At 48.7% G+C, this 17,709-nt stretch overlaps 1 protein-coding gene and 1 long non-coding RNA gene across 58 annotated transcripts; one reads left to right on the top strand and one right to left on the bottom strand.

Annotated features, from left to right (window-relative positions):
* The first annotated feature begins 294 nt into the window (after nucleotides 1–294).
* On the top strand, nucleotides 295–7,286 carry LOC126984649 (uncharacterized). 50 transcript variants are annotated; one of them, XR_007737192.1, is made up of 7 exons: nucleotides 782–4,824; nucleotides 5,541–5,596; nucleotides 5,821–5,876; nucleotides 6,059–6,114; nucleotides 6,282–6,337; nucleotides 6,648–6,703; nucleotides 6,816–7,286. It is a non-coding gene; the product is annotated as an uncharacterized LOC126984649 (long non-coding RNA). The 50 variants fall into 50 exon arrangements; XR_007737193.1 differs by lacking the exon at nucleotides 6,282–6,337 and adding an exon at nucleotides 6,171–6,226; XR_007737200.1 differs by lacking the exons at nucleotides 6,059–6,114; nucleotides 6,282–6,337; nucleotides 6,648–6,703 and adding exons at nucleotides 5,325–5,380; nucleotides 5,434–5,489; nucleotides 5,709–5,764 and having other exon boundaries at nucleotides 6,760–7,286.
* On the bottom strand, nucleotides 4,831–16,982 carry LOC126984648 (proline-rich protein 36-like). 8 transcript variants are annotated; one of them, XM_050838512.1, is made up of 5 exons: nucleotides 16,354–16,982; nucleotides 14,879–14,985; nucleotides 14,311–14,570; nucleotides 6,797–7,235; nucleotides 4,831–5,029 (listed from the first exon to the last, which is right to left on the bottom strand). In XM_050838512.1, exons 3-5 carry the CDS (start codon nucleotides 14,354–14,356, stop codon nucleotides 4,948–4,950), a joined length of 567 nt encoding a protein of 188 aa, XP_050694469.1. In that variant the 5' UTR covers nucleotides 14,357–14,570; nucleotides 14,879–14,985; nucleotides 16,354–16,982; the 3' UTR covers nucleotides 4,831–4,947. The 8 variants fall into 8 exon arrangements, 2 of the variants coding, with proteins under 2 accessions (XP_050694469.1, XP_050694470.1); XR_007737187.1 differs by lacking the exon at nucleotides 4,831–5,029 and adding an exon at nucleotides 5,429–5,470; XR_007737186.1 differs by lacking the exon at nucleotides 4,831–5,029 and adding an exon at nucleotides 5,536–5,577.
* Nucleotides 16,983–17,709: the final 727 nt, after the last annotated feature.

The following is a 17,709-nucleotide window of genomic DNA, read 5'->3' as shown; positions in this document are numbered from 1 at the left end:
GAGACAATCACCTCTGTGATGCGCTGGGCACACACAGATGGGTCTCTATCCTGGAAGCAGTAATCATTCCATGGTAAATCGGAAAAGTACATCTTCGGGTCGTCACACCGAGCTGAAGCAAAATGTCAAAATGCCAGAAGCATTGCCTCTTCGGTGAATCCAGAGGGTGTACAGGAGCGATAGGACAGGATACAGAAATAAGGTTGTGATCGGAGGAGCCCAAAGGAGATAACAGTTTGACAGAGTAAGCAAAAGGGTTAGAGGTGAGGAAGAGGTCAAGTATGTTGGGCCGGTCCCCAAGGTGGTTGGGAATATGTGTAGGGTGCTGAACCAACTGCTCTTGATCACTGAGGAGAGCAAAGTTGTAGGCTTGTTCACCAGGCTGGTCAGTGAAAGAGGATGAAAGCCAAAGCTGGTGGTGAACATTGAAATCTCCGAAGGTGGAGATTTCAGCAAAGGGAGAGTGAGTCAAGATGTGCTCCACTTCAGAGCTCAAGTAGTCAAAGAATTTTACATAGTTAGTAAAGTTAGGTGAGAGAGAGGTGTCCTTAATGGTTGGGGGGTGGCCATGCCTGGGAGGGGCTTGGTCTGGGTCTGGGCAGGCGTGTGTGCGACTCAAGGCTTGTTCGTGTTCTGTGTAGCCAGTTAGTGTGCCTAGCTACGAATCCACCGGCCAGAGTTCGAATCCCGGCCTCAGGCAATCGGCGTCCAGCTCACACAGCCATTCAGTGTCCCTTTGGAGCTGGGGAATAAATGTACTGCCTGTGGCCCCAGGGTAAGGCACTCTGTGGTAACCTGGATGTCCCCCGTGCCCTGTGTCCTGGGATGCTGGGTTCCTGCCCCGCCCACAGGCTTAAGGGGCAAGGACACAATGAGCACAGGAGACACGATCAGCTCAACCGTCATCATTTATATCTCCAATTTGACCATCATAACACCACACACTGTACCAATTGAGTAGCAGGCTTTTTTTTTTTTCATTATTATTCACTTCTTTTTTGCCCTTGAACTGTTTCCTCTACTGTAAATAAAAAAATCGACTTTGTATTAGACCAGTGCCCTCCCCCGGACACACTCATTGTCCTGGGCGACTTCAATGTAACCGCTGGCGCTGACAAGGTTGTCTACGAGCTGTGTGATGGTCCCTATGGCTCTGGTACCAGGAACACCAACAGCTCTCACCTCCTGAATTTTGCAAGATCCAGAAGGTTGAGAACATGGAGGTAGGATTAGGAGGAGACGGCGCGAGCTGGGTGAGGTGTCCCAGGAAAGTGAAGCCAGTTTGCCTGCGCTGGCCAACGCCCAGGACTGGCAGGATGGCCGCGCCAACCCTTAGTATCAGTAGCTTTATTAAATGTTTTTATCAATTGTTTCACTATCTGTTAAGGTACTACAACTTTTTTCTTGCTTTTAGACCAAGACATTTTTATTATTATTTCAAGTACTTTTCAAATTAATATTTAATTGTATTAAAACAAGTACTCATGCGCGAAAATGAGTATTTTCAGTGCAATGAGCTACATACTAGAGATACAAATATACGTACATGCATTAACGACCATTTTTCACGTAACCTAAACCCTGATTTTATATCTTGTGGATAATAAATGTTCATAGCACAACTAATAACACCTGATTTATTAGTTAATTGTAAAGTATATAATTATAAGTACACTATTATAAAATCATCCATCCTAAATTTAACAAGAGAAATTGAAAGTAGGTTTGGTTTGTATTTATTGGCCACTGAAATGAATAAGTTTGGTGACGGCTCCTTACCTTAATATTACTTGCTGATTTATTAGTTATCTGTGTAGCATCATACTTAAGCCGTACCTGCAAATATGTCTCAGCAACTGCCTTAACTAACAGACGCAGGTGGTTTTCCTGAGGGTCTGTGTCATGCATGTGATTAGTTATGGTGGGGAATATGTTTTTTTGGTTGCAATAAGCCAGCACTGAAATAACTAACTTACTAACAGCCCCCTGCCCTAAATTGTTGCTTGACACTCTTTCTCTGAACAGTTTTTCTGAAGTGTTACAAATATCAATAACACCATCAGAAGGATATACCAAGTTTCCTCTATCCTTTACTTTAACTAGTGAGTGAAGGATCAACTTTCACTTGTCGCATATAACTAAGATTTTATAATAAGTGTTAAGGAATACCTATATTGACAACGGAAGTTTATTTTTTTATCTATATTCACCATTGCTAAGACAACTACTTTTAAGAATATTTCATTCCATAATACCTAATAAGAAGCTATAACACCACACTCAGTAGGCTGAAGTCTGTAGTTTAATAATGAAATCTTACTCCATTTATCAGTTACTGCGTAGTTTATCTTCACCTCAGTTTAGTTTTAGATTACACCTAATATTACTTAGTTGTGAAATGTAAGTGTAGGGTATTTTTCCTTATCAAACCTCGCGCTGCAGCCGTGTTCAGCACAGGACACTGGCATCGTGAGCAGCCCGTGAGGCACGTCCACACACAGTCCATTGACTTTGACAAATGACTGAATGCAGTGATTCATATCTATAGTGAGGTCTAGGTAGAGCGCAGTCAGATCAAAGCTAAGCCTAGGTGAGGCTGGGAGCGGCCGACACTTGCTTCTTGCCAGTCCCAAGATGGCGGACTCTACTTCACTTTTTCCCACTGCGCGCCGCCGCCTCCTAATCCTACCTCCACAGTTGAGAAGTGCAGGTTTTTGGTACCTGAGATCAGAGCTGCACTGCTGAACTTGGTATAGCGATGCCGGAGGGATAGTTAAGGAGGCTGACCACATCTTCATAAGCACTGATTGGAGGATCCTTCAGAACTGCACTGTTTACTGGAGTGCTGAGTTCTTTGCAACTGACCTTAGGCTTGTTGTTGCAACACTCAAGCTTCATGTCATTTCAAAAAGAATCTCAAGATGCATCAATACTGTGTTCCATCTCGAGAGGCTGAAGGGCCTGGCATCTCAGGAGTATGCAGTGACAGTCTCAAATTGGTTCAATGTGCTCAGCACCCTGGAGGACCCTGTAGAACTGTGGGACACCTTCAAACGTGAGACCCTTTGAGCTGCCAAGGAGTGCATGTCCTACCCGGCTCTTTTACAACCAAAATCCTATTAATATCCCCCTTATTTTAAAGCCCTTCATCAATTTATAAACTTCAATCATCTCCTCGTAGCCTCATTGGGAATTGGAACCAATGCAGGGCTGTCACAAAGGGCTACAAGGAGAGGCATGTCAGGGTCTGGCTGAGGATAGTGAGTGCCATGTCAATACGAATGACCTGCGACCTGCTGTCTGAGCTCTGAGGAAGCTTTGCTCTGAGCCTCTATCGGGTGAACGCTTTCCAAACAGCAGACGGCCGAGGGCTCATTGGGCTGAGTACTTTGCTTCAAAACCCATTGCCTCCTGTTGCTCCTGCCCACCACCTTCACCTCCACTCACTAGATAAGTTTTCCTTCACCACTTAGAGCCAGTCCACACATGCCAGCTGTGCCACATTCTTAAGGTAATAATAAGGATCTTATTCAAGTTATTACAAACTTTAAAATATTCATCACACATTTTGTTTATTAGTGAATAGTGTGTATTATTCCTGAGTTGATGTGTGTGTTTACACTGTACACTTGTTACTTCATGTTCACATGCACACATCCTACACTACTGTACAGTGCTGTGGTAAATAATCTTATACAGCCTTGTGTTCTCTTTGCTCCAGGGAGCAGCAGCAGCGCTCCAGTGTGGCGGAAGAGACTAAAGAGCACGTTGTGGCATTGCTCCAAGCTCTCCCGCACCAAGAGATGTCACCCATTAACAACTCAACCCACAGGAGAGAGAGAGAGAGAGAGACCCTTGTGCTGGGCCCACTATCAATCCCCACGCTACCACCTCGGATTTTTCAGTCACCGCTGAGTGGCTTAAAAGAGAGAGAGAGAGAGAGAGAGAGAGAGAGAGAGAGAGAGAGAGGGAGGGTCTTTAATGTGTCTGGGGGGTTTGTCAACAACCTGTGGGGTCACATCCTGGGAGTCCTGTAATATATATATATATTTTTTTTTAGGGGAGGCGGTGGCTGAATGGATAGCGAGACGGCCCCGCGTTCAGGAGGACGCGAGTTCAATCCCTTACCAGTGCCACCAAGTTGGGATTTTTCAGCTGCCGCCGAGTGGCTTAAAACTACCCACATGCTGTCCAGAAGACCACCTATCAACCTGGACCCTAGATTCTAGGATTAAAGATGAGCTCCGGGAGGGCAGCATGACCCAATGCAAGATGGCGCCAGAACGGGCTGGGCCGACCATCAGGCCTCACTGGGAAGAAGCCTTGGACCCGGCACTGCAGCCTCTTGTGGCCAGGAAGGGGAGGTGGCCACACACACTGGCAGCAGACAGCCAGGTGTGTAATCCATCCAGGGAGACACACTCAGAGTCTATGTACAGCAGAGAAACTATGAACACGTCTTACTGGGAAGGTCACACGCCTGGCTGCCAGTGTGGGTGTGGTCCCCTCCCTTCCTGGCACGAGGGCCACGGTGCCGGGCTGTGTGGCAGGCGTGGCCCATCGGTGGTCCAGTGGTGTGGTGCCCGCCATCACCTTGAATGCTTGGGGTCAAGTCCCTGCCCTCAGTGATGCACCCTTCAGGATCCTTCACTGCTGCTAGCTCCTGTGGTCCTTCCTCATGTGTTGTCTTCTCTACAGGTCATCCCAGACTCCCGGGCAGTGTCCTCCCTCGAAAGCCCACACACTGGGCTCGGCACCACAGACCCACCAGTCCTGCCCTGGTGACCTGCCTCCCCAGGGCTGGGCAGACACCCCCACCAGGAGGTGCAGGACAGTCGGGGTGTTCCAGGAGGGGTGGCAGCTGCTTGCCCCGCCGGGAGGTGCAGGACAGTCAGGGTGTTCCAGGAGGGGTGGCACCTGCTTGCCCCGCCGGGAGGTGCAGGACAGTCAGGGTGTTCCAGGAGGGGTGGCACCTGCTTGCCCCGCCGGGAGGTGCAGGACAGTCAGGGTGTTCCAGGAGGGGTGGCACCTGCTTGCCCCAGGGAGGTGCAGGACAGCCAGGGTGTTCCAGGAGGTGGCAGCTGCTTGCCCCGCAGGGAGGTGCAGGACAGTCGGGGTGTTCCAGGAGGGGTGGCAGCTGCTTGCCCCGCAGGGAGGTGCAGGACAGCCGGGGTGTTCCAGGAGGGGTGGCAGCTGCTTGCCCCGCAGGGAGGTGCAGGACAGCCGGGGTGTTCCAGGAGGGGTGGCAGCTGCTTGCCCCGCAGGGAGGTGCAGGACAGCCGGGGTGTTCCAGGAGGGGTGGCAGCTGCTTGCCCCGCAGGGAGGTGCAGGACAGCCGGGGTGTTCCAGGAGGGGTGGCAGCTGCTTGCCCCGCAGGGAGGTGCAGGACAGCCAGGGTGTTCCAGGAGGGTGGCAGCTGCTTGCCCAGGGGAGGTGCAGGACAGCCGGGGTGTTCCAGGAGGGGTGGCAGCTGCTTGCCCCGCAGGGAGGTGCAGGACAGCCGGTGTTCCAGGAGGGTGGCAGCTGCTTGCCCCAGGGAGGTGCAGGACAGCCGGGGTGTTCCAGGAGGGGTGGCAGCTGCTTGCCCCGCCAGGAGGTGCAAGACAGCCAGGGTGTTCCAGGAGGGGTGGCAGCTGCTTGCCCCACAGGGAGGTGCAGGACAGCCGGGGTGTTCCAGGAGGGGTGGCAGCTGCTTGCCCCCCCGGGAGGTGCAGGACAGCCGGGGTGTTCCAGGAGGGGTGGCAGCTGCTTGCCCCGCAGGGAGGTGCAGGACAGCCTGGGTGTTCCAGGAGGGGTGGCAGCTGCTTGCCCCGCAGGGAGGTGCAGGACAGCCGGGGTGTTCCAGGAGGGGTGGCAGCTGCTTGCCCCGCCAGGAGGTGCAAGACAGCCAGGGTGTTCCAGGAGGGGAGGTGCAGGACAGCCGGGTGTTCCAGGAGGGTGGCAGCTGCTTGCCCCAGGGAGGTGCAGGACAGCCGGGTGTTCCAGGAGGGTGGCAGCTGCCAGGGAGGTGCAGGACAGCCGGGTGTTCCAGGAGGTGGCAGCTGCTTGCCTCAGGGAGGTGCAGGACAGCCGGGGTGTTCCAGGAGGGGTGGCAGCTGCTTGCCCCGCCAGGAGGTGCAAGACAGCCAGGGTGTTCCAGGAGGGGTGGCAGCTGCTTGCCCCGCAGGGAGGTGCAGGACAGCCGGGGTGTTCCAGGAGGGGTGGCAGCTGCTTGCCCCGCAGGGAGGTGCAGGACAGCCGGGGTGTTCCAGGAGGGTGGCAGCTGCTTGCCTCGCAGGGAGGTGCAGGACAGCCGGGGTGTTCCAGGAGGGGTGGCAGCTGCTTGCCCCGCAGGGAGGTGCAGGACAGCCGGGGTGTTCCAGGAGGGGTGGCAGCTGCTTGCCCCGCAGGGAGGTGCAAGACAGCCGGGGTGTTCCAGGAGGGGCAGCTGCTAGGTGCAAGACAGCCGGGTGTTCCAGGAGGGTGGCAGCTGCTTGCCCCGCAGGGAGGTGCAAGACAGCCGGGTGTTCCAGGAGGTGGCAGCTGCTTGCACTGGGAGGTGCACGACAGCCAGGGTGTTCCAGGAGGGGTGGCAGCTGCTTGCCCCGCAGGGAGGTGCAGGACAGTCGGGTGTTCCAGGAGGGTGGCAGCTGCTTGCCTACCGGGAGGTGCAGGACAGTCGGGGTGTTCCAGGAGGGGTGGCAGCTGCTTGCCCCGCCGGGAGGTGCAGGACAGTCAGGGTGTTCCAGGAGGGGTGGCACCTGCTTGCCCCACCGGGAGGTGCAGGACAGTCAGGGTGTTCCAGGAGGGGTGGCACCTGCTTGCCCCGCCGGGAGGTGCAGGACAGTCGGGGTGTTCCAGGAGGGGTGGCAGCTGCTTGCCCCGCCGGGAGGTGCAGGACAGCCGGGGTGTTCCAGGAGGGGTGGCAGCTGCTTGCCCCGCAGGGAGGTGCAGGACAGTCGGGGTGTTCCAGGAGGGGTGGCAGCTGCTTGCCCTGCCGGGAGGTGCAGGACAGTCGGGGTGTTCCAGGAGGGGTGGCAGCTGCTTGCCCCGCAGGGAGGTGCAGGACAGTCGGGGTGTTCCAGGAGGGGTGGCAGCTGCTTGCCCCGCCGGGAGGTGCAGGACAGTCGGGGTGTTCCAGGAGGGGTGGCACCTGCTTGCCCTGCCGGGAGGTGCAGGACAGCCGAGGTGTTCCGGCAGCCTCCACTCCCCAGGGACCTTCTCACCTGGCATGGCTGACCTTCCAGCACCTCCACCTGAAGGAGAAACATTACAGTTTGTCCCTCACAGAATAAAGTATAATACCACACAGCCTGTAAATGATCCTACCTGTTTTATCAGCCACATTCCTCTCTCTCCCTCACTAAGATAAAACAGCCATGACAAACTGTACAGTCGGCGCCAAAAAAGATGACAAAAACATCTCTCGATGTCATCTTCCGCGCGGCATGCAATGTATATCAAGGGGTTGTATGGGAGAGCGGAAAACTTATTAAATCTGACTTGGCAACTCAAGATTAACGGTGGCCTTGAGGATGGTCACGCATCAACGGTTTTAGTATAAGTTTGACAGTTGAGTGACAGGCAGCTTTTTTTGCACGCAATCCCGAGTTGTCGTTTCATGCAAGTTATTGTTGCATATCCCCGCACCTCAACCAAGAATGGCTACTAAACTGCCTATTACTGATGATAAAATAGCGTCTGTGGTTGCTTTATACAAAGCAGGAAAACAATGAAAGAAATAGTTAACTGGTGTTAGACAGAGGACTGTGTACAGGTGGGTAAAGTGGTTCAAGGATGGTGGCGAGACGTCTGACCCAGTGCATAAAACGCGGCCTGGGAGGAGAAAAAAAGTTACTCAACGAACTTTAAATGTTATGAAAAGGGAAATAGAATGTGATCCTCGCCTAACAGCAAAGGAACTGAAAGAAAAGAACCTGAAGCACAGCAGCTACAAACCGAGGCCAAAACCACTTATTAGAGTTAAGTTTTGTAGGAAATATAGAGGCTGGGACATTACTAAGTGGAGGCAAGTATTGTGGAGCGATGAGGCTACATTTTCTGTGAGTGGCAACAGGACAGGCAGGGTGTACCGGCGCCCGGGCAGTGACCCCTACCACCCCAAGTACACACACGACACCACAAAATACCCTGATACTCTTTTGGCGTGGGCCTCATTTGCGTACGATGGTGTTGGACACTTTGTAATATTACCAAAAAACATTAGACTAAGCAGCCAAAATTACTTAGAACTCTTAATGGATCATTTACCAGACTCATTTTAAGAGGCTAACGCTAATTTTTTCACGCAAGACAGTGCACCTTGCCACACAGCGAAGAGTGTGAAGGGATGGCCGCGAGACTGTCAGGTTGACTTCTTCGATGATTGGCCTGGAAACTCCCCTGACCTTAACCCTATTGAAAATTTGTCGGCAATAATGAAAAGAAAATTACACCAGTTCGACACCTCAACCATTCCAAAGCGGCCCTTCTCAGGATATGGCGCGATTTAGACCCCTCCCAACTGAAAAACCTCTCCGATTCTGCACCTAAACGTCTGCAAGAGTGTCTTAGGAGACGTGGGATGCCAACAAAATACTAACAAGTGAGTAAGGAAGTTTTGCCATGGTATGATTATTGTGGTGTCATGATCTCTAACCCTACGATCGCACAATGTTTTTGTCATCTATTTTTGCGCCGACTGTATACTAATGACAGCTGCTAAACAGTTCACCGAAAAAAGTCCCACACTTCACACAACTGTTCTTGTCTTGGCCATGATCAACTGTTCCTGGCTGGTGGGACAAGACACTGTCCACACCCAGGCCCAGGGAAGCAGAACACAGGCTTAGAATGGCTTGTTCTTAGAGCTGCAGTGACAGACAGTGACCTCACTTTACTCTGTGAATGTGGCAGGTTACATGTGGCAGGGGAGAGAAGAGGAGGATGGACAGGCAGGAAAGGAGAGGAATGAGGGATGGGTGGGCAGGGGCATGGAGGTGTAAAGGGTTTAGTCTGCATGGGCCACTAATCCTACGGAGTGAGGTGAAGTCGCTGAGCTGTCATTCACTTGCCGTCAATATGGCGCACACCCAGGTGAGAGCTCACGCCCACCACCTTAGTTACTCTCTCCAGACCACGTCTTACCCATTACGCCATTGTTTATGAATCTTGTACATTTATTGATCCGGTAGATCTATTCCGTAAATACTATTATATTTTTGTACATACATACTACTAAATAGAATCAGAAACCAACTTTGAGATTTCACAAGCTTATCACACCACTAATTCACTGATGTTTCTTTACTGCTGTTTGTCTGCCACTAACCAACACCAATGTATTCATAGTATACATAGCAACAGGTTTTAGAGCAGTGTTTCTTTCTGTAAACTGCTTCCCTGCATAGGAATACCACCTCATCTGTAAACAGCAGCTATGATTAACAATGCTGATGGTCTCATTGTTGAACTAAAAATGAGTCTACTGTGATCATTCCTCACCACGGAAACCCAGGTGCAATGTGACGGGCCTGACTTAACTGCCTAACACCTGACGCATGACAGGTGTCCAAGAAAATGACAAGGTAGGGACTTGACATGGCTAGTGTGACATCCAGGTTACCACAGTTAACCTTCCCCAAGTTTCCTCAGGTACCCATATAATGACCAACCCAAGAGGGAGGATGAACAGCTGGGTGAGATGTGCATTGACTGCCCAGGCCAGGATTTGAACCAAGGTCTGCAGACTCGTATGTGGGCACGTTAGCCATTATGAAGATCGTAAATGTCAAAAAGGAGATCATATGTATAAACGAGGTGGGAAAAAAAAAATAAGCTGACAGTGTTAAAAAAATATCATACAGGGAGAAATGGCAAAGAAAAAGGGAAACAAAACGGGCAATGAAAAAAAAGTTACTGTAGAATGGGGCTATTGCGACCACCTGGGGCAACTGAGACCAGCTAAGGAAGTTTCCTTTAAAAATTATATAAAAAAAAAAAAAACTATAATAGGTAGGACTGTTCTGTTAACTTCTGTTTTGTAGACATTCAGTACTTGGGTAGGCGGTGGCTGAGTGGTAGCGTGCTGGGCCCACATTCACCGCGTGATGGACGACGCGAGTTCGAATCCCCACGCTACCACCTCGGATTTTTCAGTCACCGCTGAGTGGCTTAAAGCTACCCACATGCTGTCCTGAAGACCATCCACCTACCCGGACTGTAGAGGAAACCATCCAAATTAATCAAGAACGAGTTCCGGGGGGCAGCATGAGCCAAGAGAAGATGGCGCCACTATAAACACTTGCCTGTGCCTTGATGGGCTGGGGCTGACTGCCATCCAGGCCCCTCAAGCAAGCCTACCAGCGCTAAAGGCGTAGACATAAAAAAAAAAAATAAATAAATAAATAAATAAATAAATAAATAAATGAATAAATAAATAAATAAAAAAAAAGTGAAAATGTATACCACATCTTTTCACTCATTCCACAAGTACCCGTCATTCCTGTTTATTTGTGCATGTATATTCGAGGAATGTGACCCAGTAACGCTGTGTGCTGTACAAAAGCCATGTCCCCCAGCCAAGTCCAATATCTGTGATCTGTAGCCAGGCATCCTATGTAAGTATACAACCAATGTGGAGGTGATCGATGTTAATGTTTACTTTGTATTGATGTTTATATAACATGGGGTAATTGAGACCACCATAATGGGGTAAAAGAGACCGCAGCTAAATGGTACACACTTCTGTTTTGTTTCGGGATGGTGCGCACCTACGAGAGAAAAGGTTCTCACAGGGCCCAGTATACTCCTGACACCTTCAAACAGGCTGATAGTATTAGTAATAATAATGATGATGATAATAATAATAATAATAATAATAATAATAATAATAAAATGCACGACCATCCTACTTGAGACAGAAGTTTTTTGAATTTGGTCTCAATTGTCCCAAGCAAGGAGCAATTGAGACTGCTTTTTGAGCTACCTAGAACACAGGTATATGTATTCAGTTTCATTTAAAATTATATTATGTTTATATTATGCACTATGCACTATTCATTTATATTATGCACTATGATGTTACCTATCTCTCTTATTCTAAGTAAAAAAGTTCACCATATACATTGGCTTTTATAAACCTTTGACTGAAAAAAAAGCTGGAAAACCCGGTCTCAATTGCCCCATTCTACAGTAAAGCCAGCGGGAATAATGAAAAAAGTGAAAATAGGCTACGAATCATTACGTAACAAAAAGATCACACTAGCAGAAACAGTTAGGAAAACAAGTGTAAATAGCCTTATGGCCATGTACGGACGCTAAAAATTATATGTAGTACACAAAAAAATTATCCAGCATGTTAGAATCACTGAGAAAACAAATAAGGGTAAATATGTACTTTAGTCCTGCCTTATCAGGTTACCACATTCCACCTCATATTAAGGGGTGTTGTTTTACCCCAATGTAACCTGCCTAACCCAATGAGAAGAGAGAGAGAGAGAGAGAGAGAGAGAGAGAGAGAGAGAGAGAGAGAGAGAGAGAGAGAGAGAGAGAGAGAGAGAGAGAGAGAGAGAGAGAGAGAGAGAGAGAGAGAGAGAGAGAGAGAGAGAGAGAGAGAGAGAGAGAGAGAGAGAGAGAGAGAGAGAGAGAGAGAGAGAGAGAGATTAAAAGGAAGAATGCGGTTTGCCACTGTTTATTTTCTGTGTGTGTGTGTGTGTGTGTGTGTGTTTTATGGAGTACAATAATTCAAGAACCTCATAAAGAGAGAGAGAGAGAGAGAGAGAGAGAGAGAGAGAGAGAGAGAGACAGATCTCTAGACTCACGCCACTGCTGCTCCCGCGCCAGTGTTGGAGCCACATTGTCAAGCCTGTCACAAGTCAGTAATTACGTATTGAAAATGATAACTGAACAAACCTAACACCACCTGCTAACATGGGGCAGTTGTCCCATTCTTGACCCCCTCATCATATCTACACAGAATGGCTAAAAAGAAGGATGACTAGTATGACGTGGTCAGAAGGAACTACAGTAAACCCTCAGTTATCCGGGTGCACCGTATCCGAACTCGCCCATATCCGGGAGTTTTCAAAAGTGTGATTTTTTTCCCCCAAAAGTTGTTCAAATTGCCCGCGCATTGCCTCTAAGCTCTGCCCGGACGGCGTACTGCACCACCAAGGTAAAGAGATTCTCTTTACCTTGCGCACCACAACACAACAAGCGCCCCGCCCGCCATTGTTTACGTTCACCATGGCCCAGTTAATTGCTTTTGTGTGTGTGCCCTAACTTCTCCAGGCATTGCTTTGCCTGTGTGTGGTGTCTGCGGCGCTTACCTAGGCCAGCAGGGTGTACAAGTGTTAATTACCCCGTTAAGGGCGAATCTTAACATAGCACCCGCGTCCTTGGGGCATGGCAGGTGCTCACCAGCTCTGCAACGCCCCGACAATTTTTCTTAGGTTAAGTCACTAATTATCGTTTGCAAGAGATGCCACAACGCCCACGCATTCACTGTGGATGGGGAAAGGCTTGCCTACACTGGCGTTAGCGTAGATAATGCAATATTGCAGAAAACAAGGTAAAACATTCTCGGGGCGGCGGGGTAAGGCAGGCAGTTTGACGTAACCGGTAACATTTTTTCGTTTTTACGGCTATAATACATCCTTCCTGCACTCGTTTCATATATCCACGTGTGCGCAGGCATAAAGGAGTGACGTGGGCATAAGTAGCTCCGTTTGTGAGATAATAAGGATATACATTCTCAGGACAAGCGGGGCGGGGTGGTGGTGCTGCGGCTGAAATGTAGCCTAACCCATAACATAATTTTCTTTTTTACGGCTCTAACATATTGTCCCTGCACTTGTTTCATATATATACGTATGCGCTGGCGTGGAAGGCTGTCGTGGGCTTATGGGCATGATCTTAAGTAGCTTCGTTTGTAGCGATGATAAATGAGGTAGGCAAATGTTGGGTTTTCGGGTCCGTAGACTAGCTTAACTTACACCATATTTGGGGTTTTCCCATATCCGGGTGCCCCGTGGCTCTCTATTAACCCTTTCATTGCTAAACGCTTGCAGCGGGCGTTAAGCGTATTTGCTGGTGGTGCTAAACGCTCCCTGCAAGCTCCAGCTGCAGTCAAATCTCCTGTGTATGAGAGTGTTCCAACACTAATTCTCACAACACAGGATTGCAAATTGAGTGGATTCTTCACTAAATTTGGTGGAAAATCATGTCAGCCCAGTGCGGCAAATCTACGGACGAGCAACTGGTGGATGTTGTTGACCAATATAGCGACATTTTTGCAAAGCTTCACCTATCACCTGACTGATATTTTGGCCAAATAGTTGTAAATTTTGCAGTTGGCAATACTGCCTTGCCAGCACCCCATCATCAAGAGATCTACAGTAGTTGCCTTACAGCTGACCGTCGCGCACGTATAAATGTACGTCTTCACAGGCAACACCCCCTGAATGTGCCTGTACTTTCGCAAGAGAGGCTTACATTACCGAATCATATAGATCTTGGCCTCCTCTTTCCAATGGTGTTTTTGTTTTTTAGCTGTGATGAATAGATTTTGAGATACAGAAGTTAAAAGAGATCCCCTTCCCTCGCTGGGGTTCCCGAGCGCGCCTGAGGGGATAGTCTCATTGCGAGCGCTTAGCAATGAAAGGGTTAACCCAGATACCAAAGAGTTTACTGTACTGTCAAAATCTGGAGTGCAGCGGGTGTAAGGCTAGTCAAACAGCCCTGACCCAAGACCTGGACCAAGGCAGCGTCTCTGCCCCCTTGGCTCTGATCCCTTTGTCGTGACAACATGGAGATTTTGGTTTTCTTTATCAATTAAAAATATAATGATTTAGTGATATGAAAGGTATCGGGCTCCATTCTTTACCATCTGTGGCTGAAAATGCCCCACGAGATCCTGTTATTATGAGACAGCACTGATATGGCTGATGTTGTTTATGAGACAGCACTGATGTGGCTGATGTTTATGAGACAGCACCAATGTGGTAGCAAACACACACACACAAACACACACACACACACACGGAGGTGAGCAGTATCCATCAAATGAAGGAAAGGCTGGATGAAAGTAGATATGGAGATGGGACTATTAGAGCTTAGCTCGGGCCCTGTAGACTACAAATAGGTAAATACAAATAGGTAAATACATGATTTTAAGGAAAAGTTGGACAAGAGCAGTATGGAGATGGGACAGCACGAGCATAGCTCTTTTCCCGTATGTCACAACTAGGTAAACACACACACACACACACACACACACACACACACACACACACACACACAAAATGAAAGTAAAAACACCGAACCACATACCCCAATCAAACACCTCCACACTAAACATCCTTCTTCGACCGTCCATGTTGAGAGGAGGAGGAGGTGGAGGCAACTGAGGAGGAGGAGAGGAGAGTAGATGTGAAGCCGCCAGCAATGGAGTTGGTGGCTGTTCCTCCGTCCTTCCCTTCGGCGGCTGTGGCGGGTGACTTCTTGGCCGCTGCTGCCGCCTTATCCATCTTCTCCTTCCGGTGGATTTGGTACTCAACGATGAGCCAGCAGGTTAGCATGAAGAAGAACACCTGGGGGGCAGGGGAGGGGTGGTTAGGTAAAGGTAGGCTAGGGAAGGGGAGGATAGGTTAAGTTAGGGGAGGTTAGGTGAGGTTAAGTGAGGTTATAAAAGGTTATGGGAGGTCAGGTAAGGTTAGGGGAGGTTTGGGTTTTAAGGGAGGTTAGGTAAGGTTAAGTTAGAGGAGATTAAGTTAGGTTAGGGGAGGTTATGTAGTTTTATCTTTAAGAGTTCAAGGGCAATAAAACAAAAAAGGCATAAAAAACACTGGGTCCTGCCCCTGAACAGAGAGAAGGAAAAATGACAACAGGGCATAATTACCAGTGAGGGGGCGAGTCTCTCAAACTTGTCGCCCACCATCCAGTGATTGTACCTGGCGAACAGCATCATGAGGACCAGGACCAGGTTGGCAAACTGCTTCACACGCTCTGAAAGACACAGAAACTGCTCAGCAAGGACTGTAGGCGGGCATCCTCAACACTTCCCCTCACATCAACTCTTTCCAAAGCCCAAGAAAAGGTATCAATTGCATTCTAATGACGTGAGGTAATCCAGCTTTCCAGACAGAGCTATGGATCACAAATAGACAAATTACATAGAGAAAGGATTAAGTTAAGAAGGCTATATGAAAATCCGGCTTTCCCAACAGAGCAACAGATCTATGGAATATGCTACAAGACGTGTATGCCAAAAACACAAACTGTTTTAAAGAAAAAATCTAATAAGTTTCAAAAGATTGAACACTGACTATGACTTAATGATACAAAGACAAAATTAGGTAAGACTTAAGACTTCAAGATACCATTAGTAAGGGACAGGAATACAACTTAACTATAGGGAATTACTAATGAGGGAGGGACATGGAAAACAAAGTGACCATTAACCAGCAAAAAGAAAGGCAACAGGTGACAAATACAGGTTAACGAGCACACAGGTAACTCACTAGAAGGCATAATTATTAAGAAGCAAAAAGGTAACTAAATAGAGGAAATCATTAACAAGGGAACAGAAAAGGAAAACAAACAACAAAAGATAGAACCAGGTAAAATACAGGTGACAAAATACAAGTTATCAAACACACAGGTAACTCATTAGAGGGCATAATTAACTAGCAGGATGGTTCACAGAGGAGGGGACTCGGACACAGGGACTTGGCCTCGGCTTACTATTATATATTACATGGAGGGTAGTAGTGTGTCCTTGAGCCATTATTAGTGACTAGCAACAAGGCACAGGCGTCCCCACTGACCCAAAGTGACGCCAAGGGAACAAAAACCACCTGCCATATTAACGTGATATTATTATAATCAGTAGTAGTAGATTTACATAGATCTTCAGACAGTGCAGACCCTATGGAAGGAGGACAGGGAGGGAAGAAGGCGAGGGCGTTGAAGAAGGAAAGGAAGCAAGGAAGGTAAGAAGGAACGAAAGGAATAAATGATGAATGAATGAAGAACAAACACGAAATAGTAAAGTAGAGTGTAATGAAATGAGCAGTGGAAGAATGAGATGAATAGTGGAAGAATGAGATTAGTAGTGGAAGTATGAGATGAGAAGTGGAAAAGAGATGAGGAGACTAATGAATCCTTTACCCAGACATGAATCACAGCGACATAATCCAAACCTTTGGATTACGCTGAGCAGACGTGAGAACATGGTCATAATTATCACTTGCATCAGTGGTACTCTTGGGTGAAGCACACCACTGTAAGGCATTGATTCTTTTGCTGCAGCAATGGTTTATAAATACATGTTCCAGCTACTTTAGTGTTAGGTGACATTCTCTTGCCCTTCACCTCACAGAGGAGTAAGTAATTCACTGTAGCTGTGAGACTCAACCAGGCTCCAGGCCCAGGTGCAGCTGCCACAGCTGTGGAAAGTCAGCCATCAGTATTTCCCTTCCTCTTCTTGCTGTGGCTCCTCTCCTTTTATCACTTCACAGGCAAGCCTTCTTTCTTCCTTGTCTTACAAGATCACTTTTACCTATCCTTCACTTCCCTTTCCCTATCAGGCTCAGCTGCTGCTAACACCCTGGTCACTATAACTACTGTAGGCAGACACACTTCAGAAGTGGATCTTCATGTGCTTAGCAATGTCACACTTTGTCTTAAAGAGCTTTCCACAAACATCACACTTGAACTCTCTAAGGCCATAGTGCCTGAAGACGTGTCGATTGAGTGCTGACTTCACACTGAACCTCTTCCCGCACTCTTCACACTCATGACTCTTCACACCAGTGTGTGTAAGAAGGTCATCCTTCCGCCTGAATTTTTTCCCACATTCCTTACATTCATAGTTCTTCACACCAGTGTGTGTAAGGGTGTGTCTATCAAGGTGACTCTTCTGGATGAATTTTTTCCCACATTCCTTACATTCATAGTTCTTCACACCAGTGTGTGTAAGGCTGTGTCTATCAAGGTTACCCTTCTGGGTGAATTTTTTCCCACATTCCTTACATTCATAGTTCTTCACACCAGTGTGTGTAAGGGTGTGTTTATCAAGGTTACTCTTATGAAAGAATTTTTTCCCACATTCCTTACATTCATAGTTCTTCACACCAGTGTGTGTAAGGGTGTGATATCTAAAGCGGTCCCTTGAGGTGAATTCTTTTCCACACTCCAGACACACAAACTTCCTCTCTCCTTTGTTGCTGGAGTTGCTAGCAGCAAGTTGCTTCATCTGCTGACCACTGACCCTCCTGCCCCCTGCAGCAGTCTGCTCCTGCTTGTCCGGGGTACTCATGCTTCTTCTTCTTCTGGAGTGTTTCAAAGGGCCCGTTAGGCTGTGGGACCACGGCCTCCTGAGCCCCGTCAGTGTTAAATACCGGAGGCTGTTGTTAGTGTGTCGTTGTCACCAGGGTGGGGATCCTGTCAGGCTGGCCGGACTTCTGCAGGAAGGTCTGTGTACACTTGAGGGCTTGGAAGGCAGTGTTGGGGCTGAGGGTGTCGCTGGCCAGCAGGTGGTTGTCCTGGCAGTGTTGGGGCTGAGGGTGTCGCAGGGCCGTGGGTGTGGAGCCTGGCCAGGGATGCTGTGAGGCCGGTGCAGAGGGAGTGGACTTCCCGGCGGCGGTGGTGGAGGTGTTGTCCTGGCAGTGTTGGGGCTGAGGGTGTCGCTGGCCCGTGGGTGTGGAGCCTTCGTCGTCTTCTTCTTCT

Source organism: Eriocheir sinensis, chromosome 57, assembly GCF_024679095.1.
Source record: "Eriocheir sinensis breed Jianghai 21 chromosome 57, ASM2467909v1, whole genome shotgun sequence".
NCBI lineage: Eukaryota > Metazoa > Arthropoda > Malacostraca > Decapoda > Varunidae > Eriocheir > Eriocheir sinensis.
Note: the sequence above shows the minus strand (reverse complement) of the source record. Positions and strands in the feature narration are given on the sequence as shown.

Coding starts and splice junctions, on each gene's coding strand:
- LOC126984648 (XM_050838512.1), bottom strand. CDS start 14,356: ATGGACGGTCGAAGAAGGATGTTTAGTGTGGAGGTGTTTGATTGGG. Junction 7,236..14,310: donor TGTGGAGGTGTTTGATTGGG/GTATGTGGTTCG, acceptor TTTCTCCTTCAG/GTGGAGGTGCTGGAAGGTCA. Junction 5,030..6,796: donor CCTCCCGGCGGGGCAAGCAG/GTGCCACCCCTC, acceptor TGGGGCAAGCAG/GTGCCACCCCTCCTGGAACA.